At 42.6% G+C, this 12,166-nt stretch overlaps 1 protein-coding gene across 1 annotated transcript; it reads right to left on the bottom strand.

Moving 5' to 3' along the window:
- Window positions 1-3,758: 3,758 nt before the first annotated feature.
- On the bottom strand, window positions 3,759-11,506 carry tbx3a (T-box transcription factor 3a; the record flags this gene model as incomplete). The annotated part of the gene is made up of 7 exons (XM_080530104.1): window positions 3,759-4,193; window positions 5,432-6,081; window positions 6,985-7,142; window positions 7,758-7,834; window positions 9,229-9,375; window positions 9,885-10,152; window positions 11,115-11,506. 7 exons carry the CDS (start codon window positions 11,504-11,506, stop codon window positions 3,759-3,761), a joined length of 2,127 nt encoding a protein of 708 aa, XP_080386230.1.
- Window positions 11,507-12,166: the final 660 nt, after the last annotated feature.

Raw genomic sequence — 12,166 nt, 5'->3', positions numbered from 1 at the left:
ACTCTGACTTTTCTCGCATTGAGGCTAAAACGAGTTCTCTCAAGCCAGTAGTCAAACCCGTGTATGACAGTGGGCCTTAAGGCAGCTCACCAGAACCAACGGGCCTTCATCCTTTAACACATTCAAATGATAAAAAGGGAGACACTCCATTATGTTATAGGCTGCACATTCATTTATGATAGGACAGGACTCTAAACCCAAGGTGAAATGAAGACGCGCCGTTATGAACGGATTTATTTTATTTTATGATTATAAAAAAAAAAAAAAAGGATCAGTGAGCCTTTATCTAAATGATCTAAACACCCATGTGTGAGAGCAACCAGCTCCGCGTGTAAAACGAAACGCTGAGCTCAGAGTCAGACACAGGTGTGTGTTGGAGCAAAGTGCGCTCGCAGGCGCCGCTGAGGTGCAAACGGTGTCATCTGGGACACGAGGGAGCTGCGCCCGGGCTGGCAGGTGCGTGAGTAATCGAGATTTGATGGTATTAAATGGAAATCGAGATAGTGAACTGATACTATCCCCAGGTCCTTGACCCCAGATAATTGAAAAGTGATATCTCAAGTGAATTGCCTTGAATAAATACAGTGAAGTGGATACATAGGTGTTTGGCACACAATGTTTCAGTTTTAATGTTCATGATAATGTGTGTGTTTAAGTGCGGGGTGGATAGTCCTGTTGTCTCTCGTTGGGTAATGAAATACTGAAACACTCTTTCTGTTAGGGTGTATAGCTCACATCCATTTCATGACTTGAGTCGGCTTCGTTATGTAGCCTAAGTCCCTAAATACAAAATCTCACACTGATTTAAAATCTTTTGAACAGTGAAAAGGGTGATCATTCATGGGTTTTATACGCTACCGACACACACACACACACACACACACACACACACACACACACACACACACACGCACGCACGCACGCACGCACGCACGCACGCACGCACGCACGCACGCACACACACACACACACACACACACACACACACACACACACACACACACACACAAACAAGTTGTGCGTAAAAAGGTCGAAATAACGCACTCATTCTTCCCGTCCCAAAGTTAAAAACAATGCAAAAAGTAGCCCATCCATCCATGTTGAATGACTGTCATATCAGTCCTATAAACGAACAGAATAGCCTAATTCAATTCATATGTTTAAAAAAGAAAGAAGAAAAAAGGATGTTGTAGCGTGTTATATTTGTCTTGGTAAAGCCCATATCCAATTTTTCCAGCCAGCAACACATAAAGAGATGTTAGAGACCAATACAGGCGATAACTCTCAGTTGGCGAAGCAATGTGACTATTCTATAGCCTACTGGCATATGCCTGTCACTGTTGAATCAACAACACATTTAGAATATTCTCCTTTTTGCATTACATCCTGCATACTTCAGGTTTATATCACGTCAAACTCCACACCGTTCAAAGTAAATTGCCCTATGTTTTGTCATGTGGTAGTCATGCAGTTGGTATACTGCCCACTTGGGGGCGGTATGCTGGGTGTAGGCTAGACAATGGTGTCTACGTGAGAATCCAGTCCATCGTTATTGCAGACGCACCGCCGCCTTCCGTGCAATAAAGCCGAGCAAGATATCGAAGGCGCCAGGTGAGCAATAGAAAGAGCAATTGAGATACTTTCCGTCGTGTTTACTCCTATGCCCCAGCGCCACGGTGGTTACACATTAACCATACAATATACAAATAAAGATATGATGTTGATAAACTCATGACTCTAGGCGCAATGGAGAGGGCAATCAAGTTATTTTACATTCTTTGGGGTTCACGTTGGCCGAAATAAACAATCGGTCAGTAGGCTATACTCAGCAGGTCCATAAAACGCACGAGGAGTTTGTCTCGCACGCAGGTCTATAGTGTCCAGGGAGGAATTCCAGGTATGATAGCTGGAGCTGAGAGGATCCTTCAGTCTTCTCGGGGTTATCTTAATAGGACTCCTCCACTCTTTGAACGTATAGCCTCGCCTATCTGAGTCCCTCTATCTCCGCAGCCTGAAGTGGACAAAGTGTGGAAGGAGAGAAAAGCTGTGGCTATGTAGGCCTATGCCAGAGTGTTTGATATAACAACACATATTTGGTTGTAATTACAACACTACTTTGTCATTATACATGAATCTTAGGCTAGACCCATTATTAGACTAGACCTATTATCTCACCACGTCGACGTTTAGTAACTAACAAACAGAAACATGTGGAGACTGCATTTCAATATTTTATTGAAACTTTCAAGAACACATTTGTTGATGTTGTAAACTAGACAAAAATCGAATACAACATAACCCAATGACAACTTTAGAAACACAAAAGAAACCTTCATATTTCGATAAGATGCGGCACTTTTACTATCAGGCTGCAAAATGTATTTCCAAACAGAAAATTCGTCCTTTTTTGACACACAAAGACGAAAGTTATTTTTCTTCTCAAAGAAAATGTTCACCATAAGTTTTCAAGCCATTGGTGCAGTGTGCTGTCGCTTTTCATTCGTCGGAACAGTAGCACTTCACAGACAGACAACAGGTAAAGGTACAATGGCACAGGTAAATGGTGAGTGTGTCCGCTAAAAGAACTAGTTCTGTGGATATTTGGGGGTACAGGTAAATCTGGGGGATACAGGTAAATCCATATTCAGGGGGGGGTATAAAATGCAGATGGCAAAACAAAGCTTAATAGCCCACAAACTATCTTTACACAGGTATATTGACAATAAATTAAGGACAGATCCCTAAAAACAAACTACTCCGTTGTATGTACACGCAATATCAATATGAAATAATTACATAAATATTTTATATATCACTATTTACATTTATAATCAATATTACCTTTTTAAATTTTTAGTTCAGATTCCCTTTGCCCATTGAATACTTATGATGGATTCGGCATGCGATTTTAGGACAGTTTCCATCACTCGCACAGGAGCTTGTAGGCTCACCTTCTGTTGTATGTTCTGGTTTAGTGCCAACATAAGGATTCTCATCATCCGTGATTGATCAGTTGAAGTATAGAAAAATTCGTTCTAAAACCAATAACCGGAGACCAATTAATTGAATCCTTAGCGAAAAGGGAGGTAAGTAAAATAGGTATTTTTTTCAGATTGTTTTCAGCCTTAAACATTTTTCAAACGTATACCCTTGTTAGTCTTTCAATTTGATCGTAAAGTAAACCGTAACAACAAACTGACAGTCGTAAAAGGGACGTGTATCTTTTTGTAGGGCATGCAGTGAGTGTCACCTACCCTCAGATCATAATGATAGGTCTCAAATAGTTATGCAATTAATACATCAAAACACAGCAGTCTTTATATGATAAAGGGAAGTGAATTAAAAATAATTATAACCAATTCAGAGTGCATATTAAATCAAACAAATGTCGTTGCCTCAGCAACTTGACATATAACAAACTTATAGATATGGACACAGCAGCAACTTATCATAGATCTGTGAGTCTCATCCCCAACCTCTCCGTTTCAATACTTGTATGGTATTCAAATAGCAGGAAAAAAATTCAAAAGTGTTGTTTTTAATTTAACAAAAGAGAAATATACATATCAGATGTGTATTTAACCAAAGTGCATTTCAAAATCTAAACTGTTCAAATAGGTCCGTTTTCTAAACCCGCATTCGCTAGAAGGGTGTCGTCGTATCCTCATCCTCATCGTCCTCATGATCATCATCATCATCACAACAACAATACCAACAACAACAACAACAACAACAACAGCAAAACACATTTTTTGAATCTACGGGGACACGCTTCGTGGCCTGTCCTGTTTTGAATCAAGTCCGCTGACCAAGCGCTGAATGCTCTGCAACTCGTTAGTGGAATCTTTCTCAGAGCAAGTTTTTGGGGACATGGACATAGAGCCGGACGATCGGCTGGTGACCTCCGAGGTGGAGTCCAGAGTGGCCGACACAGGGCTGGTGGCCATGCCGTCTCCCTTCAGATCCGCGACGCCGCTCGCCATGGAGGGGATGGCGGTGGTCAGTAGGGTGCTGTCCGGGACGCCCATAGGGATGGAGTAGGGGCTGTACCTGAGGCGAGGACGCACCGCGTTCAGGAACGGGTGGCGGTGGACAGAGGCAGCGGAGGAGGCAGCGGACGAGGCAGCTGCGGCTGCTGCCATGTACGTGTAGGGATAAGGGAACAGGCCCCCGAATGGGGACATGGCAAGGCCCTGTAGAGAGAGAGAGAGGGGGGGGGGGATATTAATATAACTATAGATAATGTCAATTTCACATTTCAGACACTCACACACTCCATAACAACCTAGTAAGCACAGGGAAAATACCACCGAAATGTCAGCGTGTATTTGACCCATGCCTCTGTGTGTTTAGAATTGAGGTCATGTTGCGAACGAGTGAGCATAATTAATCTGGACACGTGAGCGACTATGGAAGCATTATTCATCGAGCCTAAATGATGGCAACTGGGGAGGAATATACTTTCACTTTCCACATAAAGCGATTCACATAATTATGCTATTTTACGGCGGCGCGTAATAGTTTAATGCCGCTAAGCACGTAGGATAGTGGAAGACGATTACCAATAGGCTGCATTTAGGCTACTGAAAATATAGCACACACAACGTTAGGCTACAGGCCTTCATACGTTTATGCATAGCCTATTTAAGATATTTAAACGTAAACCTTCCAAGAATATAGTCGACCAAACTTTCAAATGTTTTACTGTTGCAAATTTGGACCCACCGCCATGTGATATCCGGTTTTATATTGCTTTGCAAATAGTTCATGAATTGTTAATCCAAATAAAAATTCTTCTTATATGATGCTCCTCGTTAACAACAGAAAATAGCAATTTAGAAAAAGCCATTGCTTTAAACACATGTGTTTTGAAAGTAGACGGAAAGCGAAAAAATCTGTTATATATTTAAAATGAGTTGTTTTCCCTCCCTGAAGCACTGAACCATTTTAAACATTCACCCTTTTTCCTCTGAAACACAGACTTAATTAATGAGCTCACATCAACACCATGGCCTAACACTATTGCTGCAACGCTTAGGTGGTCTAGACTTCAGTCAACGCAACGCTGTGTGCCTAAATAATTGATACAAATAATATTAATATAACCTGGCCTAAAGGCCAAAGAAAATAAGTCCCTATATGAAACACAATAGTTGATTAAGAAACATAACATTTTCTGCTATATAATCCATGGTGCTGTTTAACTTAAGAAAAACACGATGAATACTATATGGACATATAATAGGCTACCATTCATTCCCTACAACATGTTGACATTTACACATATCACTGACGGAGACGAGAACACACAGCATTGACATGTACATAGTCCGGTATATTAGTCAAAAAGGTAACAACTCTCCAGCACACGCGTAGCATGTGTTAAACGCAGGCCTTACTGTACTGTTGGTAGTAATAAAACAGGTTTTACCTGGGACGCCAAGACGTGTTGCTGCAGATGGAAAGGCAGCCCATGCGCCCCCGTCAGACCTTGGGCTTGTGACGCCATGCTGGCCGCCTCCATGCTCACCCCGCCGGAGGACACGGCGGCCAGTAAGGGGCCCATGCCCGCGGCCATGTTCGAGAACGCGCCTCCCATGTTAAACTGACTGGGGTGCAAGAGAAAGGGATGCGCGCCCCCCAAGTGATTGAAAAACTGCTGTCCTGCCAGACCCGGTGGAAATCCAAAATTATGCATGTGACTCTGGCTTAAGTGTGCGGTGCTGTCTGTCTGAACAGTCAAAGGCAGGTAGCTCTCCTTGGTCATAGACCTGCACTCGTCCGCTTTGGGCTGATCCCGTTTCGGACTCTTGAGGTCTTCCCCGGACCGGGTGGTGCTGGAGATGACGGTGACCGGGCTCTGTCGCGAGTCTGCTAGGCTTTTCTCCGTCCTCGGGGCGCCGTCCCGGGACCGGCCAGTAGAATCACTGCCCCCGTGATGATGATGGTGGCCCTTCCTGGGGCTCGCCTCGTGATCCTTCCCGTCCTCCGTGGTGGTCGATATCTTACTGGAGTCCGGCCCATCCTTTAGGTTTCCATCTTTGCTCTCGTCGTCGCTGTCTTCATCGCTCTCACAGAAATCTATCAAGAATGAGTCAAAAGTTAATGAAAAGTAATGAGGGTAGCATTCACGGAGTCATGAACATTATCCTTCAAAGAGTTCCCCCCTGCTCTGTCACGCAGAGAAATACACACAGGGCTAGGCTAAAACAGGCTTAATGACAGTAAATTAATATTTCGTGAGTTTGTATGGTCTAAGTTGTGAACATGTCAATTTACAGTATAAATAATTACTATCAACAAACTGTTTTAATCCGTGTTGTGCCACGCGCTTTTGGGGGGCATTCATTCGGGCTCAGTGCACAAAGGGCTCCATAGCAGATCCGACCTTAAGAATTATCTGTTCTGCGTCCAACTAGTGAGTAAGTTGTCTTAGGCAGGCTAAAGCCACTTAAGTTATTTACTACAATGAAATTAATTGTGCTACTCAGTTTTATGAGTCTGACTATTAATGGCCAGCCTATCGTTTTCATCGGACGGTGGAGCCTTTTACAGTTGGCGACTTTCTCACCCACCACGACTGACACATTCATTTATTGACTGCATGGATTTCGTGCAGTTTTAATTATTAATTATATGTCCAGTCTAGTGTGTGCAATGAGAGAATGAACTGGATTAGCACTATAGGTTTATCTGCTTAGCACGGTGATGCGCATGAATGACAAGAAGCGTGAGTGAAAGTGAATGACATGGACATATATATATATATACATATATATATAATTTTTATTTTATTTTAAATATCACACAGGGCATCAATCGTACTGATCAAATGGCGTTAAATCCTAATCCTGATTTTATCTGTATTTAATTAGTTTTTTCATTTCGAAAAGACCACTGGTTCAGCCTATTGCCCATTTGGAGTTCTACACTGCAGAATTTGCTCCAAGTCTCTCTCCAATCGGAGCCTGCAGGCTAGATTACCTTTCAGGTTCGGAGGGCCCACTGTAGACACGGCAGGAGACGAGGCCTGGCCAAAACACTTGAGTGAAGCCTGCTCGCCGGAGGAGTCATCCGAGGTTCCGTTCTCTTTCTTCTGCTGCTCCTCGTAGGAGCGAATAGACTGCAGCGCCAGCTGTTTCCTACGTTAGACAGACAACTTATTGGGCTTTGCTGCTTTTTTTGTGTCCACAACTATATATTAAAACAACGGATCACAATTTATTCAAATCTGAAGAGGTGGGGTTTCTCTCGTATACAGCGCGTAAATGTATTTTAGACACAGGTTTTCAAGTTGCATTTGATCAATCAAGGCGTGTATGAAGACATCTTATATTCAAACCAGACAAGTTCTAACCCCCTATGTGTTCCAGTAGCTCATATGTCGTAGGCCAAGTTTTTGAACTTGTTGTCATGAATAACTCTATATGCATATTACTGTCGTATGTGTGAAAGGAATATGAAAATTAACCATCTCGTTCACTTGTTAAACACTGTGAATCTGTGCAATGTAAGGACAACATAGTGAGCTATCGTCTTTGCTAAAAGAAAAAGCGAGGCTACAGAATGTGCTTTTGGGATGAAGAGGTTGTCATAAAACGCTTCTCTTTGAGTAACAGCCATGACAGTCGTAGCGCGTTTTGGAATTCTCTTAAGATCGCTGTCAGCCTCCATGTCTATAAAAATCCGACTACATGAGTCGTAAAAGGTTTGTTGCTTTAGGAATAGTTAGGAATAGTTCACTGTCTCGTTCTTACCTCTTTTCTCGCCTCCCGTTGCCCGTGTCACGGAATCCCTTCGCAAACGGATTATGGTCGATCTTCAGTTGCGTGATCTGAAATAAATCATTCAAATCAAAGTTGTAAATTCGTGGATGTGAGGAGGCTTTCGTAGAATAACATGTACAGACATGTCCCTCTAATATCTTTCATTAGCCTACAAATGCAACGTTATCACCATCCTTATCACAGTGTATTTCATTCAGGGTTAGGCCTGTGGAAGTTTACGCAAACCCTCAAAGAATCCTTCAAAATGGGGAATTGTAGGTGCTTGATTCAGCCATCATGATTGGGGATTCGTGATTTTAATTAATTGACAGCCTAATAGATTTTAATAATGAATTATGAAAACATCTAATTTAAAAAAACGAACGCATACACACACACACACACACACACACACACACACACACACACACACACAGCAGAGATTTTACTTCACTGTGCAAGGCATAGTATGTCAGCTCTCGCAGAACTATCAAGTCATTCCCTCTCTCACTTCCTCGCGCGTCCACCCTTCCCCATTCTGGCAGGATTGACAGTGTTTCTCAGCATAATGTGCCTGCCAAACATTTGCTGCATTTTTTGCTTGACCCAAGTGGCCAGAGGTAATACAGAGGAACTAACATTTCTCCCTCATATCAAAGAGCGAGCAACAGAGATGACTTTGATTAACGGTGTGTCACATGTGGAATTAAATGTTACCACCAGCCCGGTCTGATATAAACAAAATGCTCCTTTTCTCTGACTAACTGCACATTTTGTTCTTCCCACTCTCTCTCTTTCTCACACTAGCTCCCCCTTTTTTACTCTCTCTCTCTCACTCCCCCTTTCCCACTCCCCCCTCTCTCTCTCGTAGGCACGCACACATACACACACACGCACACACATACACAGGCACGCGCTATCACACACACGCGCACGCACGCACGCACACACACACACACACGCACACACACACACACACACACACACACGCACGCACGCACGCACACACACACACACACACACACACACACACACACACACACACACACACACACACACACACACACACACACACACACACACACAGTCTGGGTGGTTGCCAAATCCTTTCCATGTGATTAAATATAATTAAGATAACCTGTATTACATAGGCAACATTCCTGAGAATTCGGACCTATTCTTATCGATGTTGCTTAGTGTGAAACACGAGATGAAACAGACTATTATATGTATTCAACACGGTAGATTGAGATTGCAGGCCCAGTGTGGCAACTCAGACAGAATAAAAACAAACACGAAATGTTTCATATTTTATGATAACAAGTAGTGCACTGCTGCTTTAACAGGTTGTGGAAACGCGTAACGTAATTCGCTATGACATCATGTATGCAAAATCAATAACCCACTATTGCATTTCACAGATGTCTCATGTAAACGAACGAACATATTGCGTTATTTTTACCTTGTCATTTTGATATGCAGTCACGGCAATGAAATCCGTTTCGGGGAAAACGTATGTCCTAAAGGTACTATAGGGTAGTTTGAGGATGTCGTTGGCTCTTACGATGTGAAACCTGGGCTGATATTTGTGCATGGAGTTCAGGATGGTCTGCAACGGGAAACAATTCTGGATTTAAAAAAGACAAGCACACACTGATTTTTCCATTATTTGATGAATTGATTTGCTTCTTGTAGTTGGCTGCAACGACAAACAGGCCTGTTAGAGCATTATTGTCCTAACTCTGACACAAAAACACATTTGTCAAAATATAATCGTCATATAATCATTTATAGTTACACAGCAACATATCACATTGCATGTAGTAGCCTAATAAATTGAGGGAAATATTATTGCAGTTAATTTGATTCCCAAGTAGCCTATGTTAAGAACACCTATGAAATGAGGCCTTTATTATGAAGCCTTCCTCAACCTTCTGCCCTATTGGCCACAGACAACAGCAACAATAGCATAATAATAAAAGGCTTATAGCCTACATATTAAAATACGATTAATATGATTACTACTGATAATTACTACTGATAATTATAACAATGTCATGCAAATGATGATGATAGGCATGCGGATAAAGGAAATAAACATACATTAGATGAACTTACAAATCCATGTTTGTCGGAGATGTTGTTGGTCAGCTTCAGTTTGTGAAAATTAACGACTTTTGACATCCACTGCTCCCCAGTAGCCGGACTGTCCGGGTGAATGTACATCCTCTTTGGCATCTCAGGGTCGGCCTTGCCCGCCACCATCCAACGCGAGTTGTGAAATTTATACCTGCAGTCATCGGCTGCAACAATATCCATCAACAGAATGTATTTCGCTTTCTTGTCCAAGCCTGTGCATCTCACTTTGAACGGAGGGAACATTCGCCTGTGAAATGGAGCAAGAAAAGCACTTAGAAACACTAGACTGCTTTTGATACACCACGATACAACACGATTTTGATACACGTACAGTGCATACACACATACGGAGCAGCCATCTTTGCTTGACTATTGCAACCTGATGACGAGAATGATAATTCTATATAGTGACACTAACTCCAAAATAAATTTAACTTTCTTTTCAGAGCTATAGGACTTAATATAGGCGACACTATGCCAGCTATTTAATGCAAATACACCGATACATATTCTTGGTAAACATACATGTCCGGAAAAAGTGGTTAAGATAGGCTACTTACAAATAATCCCAAAGCTAAAACATGTACAGCATTCATTGTGTAACTGTGTTTGCGTAACTATTCATTTGTTATGTTAATAATATTAGTGATTGGGTGTTTCAATTGTTTTGCAGTATAGGCCCATACGAATTTATGTGACACGTTTAGATCCACAAACTTCTTCAGACAATTTCGGGGCACATTTTAGTATTAGTATTTGTGAACTACTCACAGTTCAGCGTTTTCATTATCACCAAATGTGTCATAAAATGTTACAACTCGTGTTGTATATTATGTCACAGTTAGGTGGGGTTGGGTTGGGGTTTTATTTGATCTCGTGTAGCAGATTATATTAGCATGCAATGTGGCCATATAACGATTATGTCGATAGGACAGAGTTTGACCAGCCTTAGGTTAGGTTAGGTTCAGCTGACTAACTTCCATATCTAGACATGAGACAATAAAATACCCGAGGTTTGACATCAAAATGTTGGCCACGATTAGCGGGGCTCTAATTCCGAGCACACATCAATAAATCAATTGTACCGAGAGGAATGTCACCGTATTGATGATCGCAGTGATCTCCATAATATTCTCTCATTGCAGATTGATACTGATTTTGAGCCCCAGAAAGATGTCATTTTCGAATACATAAAACGGTTTAGCTTACCTTCCAGATTTCGTGATAACCATTTCAGTGCCTCGCTTGTGGAAGAGATCCCAAAGTTCCTTCGCTTCCAGGTGAACTTTCGGGTCGTCCTCCACCTCCTCTTCGGGCTCCAGAGCCTTCATAGGCCTCATGTGTGCTGCGGCTGCCTGGTGCCCGAGCGAGGAGAAGTGGAGGCCGGCCTCGGTGGCACCCATGAGCTGGTCCATAATGGGCTTCCCCAGGCCTCCCGGGAGAGAGAGGGAGCCGTTGTGAGGTAGCGCCAGGGCCGGGAAGAAGGGAGGCTGGTGACCCAACATTGCACTCATGGCAAATTCCGGACCCCGGTGAGGTAAAAACGGATGGTATGCCATACTCGTTCCTTGTAGGACTGGATCTCTCATCAGGAAGGTCATCCAAGTCCCGGTACCAAATAGATTTATTTATTTATGAATTGTATGTAGTTTGCCTGTATGTAGGCTATACTTGACGAGCAAAAAAATCTGTCGCAAGTTGAAGAACTCTTAAAAAATCCACTGTCACCACTGTAGGAATAAGCGTCCACTTATTTTCGACTGGGTGGTGTGAATTTTCTTTTACTGTCGTTCTTCGCTGAGTTCCAACCAAGTGTCTGCAATGAGAAATGAGAAAATGCGCTCCATTAATCTTTGGAAGTGTCTAAATCTGAAGCTTTTTCTCCCGAGATGGACGCGCGTCAGGCACCTTTCTATGAGCTGTCCAATTTTTGCGAACAATTTTCGAGTTAAACCACCAAGGATGAGTCACTGTGTTTTAATTGAAAGCAGCGTTCTTTTTCTTACGTGTTTACAATATCGGCATTCCTGTTAAAAATGCATTCACTCTCATTGGCTTCAGTCCTCCCGCAAAGGCGATGTGTTGAAGTATTTCGATAGCGCGGAATAATTCCTCTGTCTTTACTTGTCCCAGACATGCACCCTCACACGCACGCACACACTTTCCTCGTCTCTCTTTCACGCACACACACATTTCAGTAAAGACGTATGCGGAGAAAAGGAGTCCGTTGACGGCGAAGAGGTGGTAAGGTCCCAGCACCA

Source organism: Nansenia antarctica (genome assembly GCF_963989245.1).
Source record: "Nansenia antarctica genome assembly, chromosome: 4".
In the NCBI taxonomy this organism is placed as follows: Eukaryota; Metazoa; Chordata; class Actinopteri; order Argentiniformes; family Microstomatidae; genus Nansenia; species Nansenia antarctica.
The sequence above is the reverse complement of the archived record's forward strand: the minus strand, read 5'-3'. Positions and strand labels throughout refer to the sequence as shown.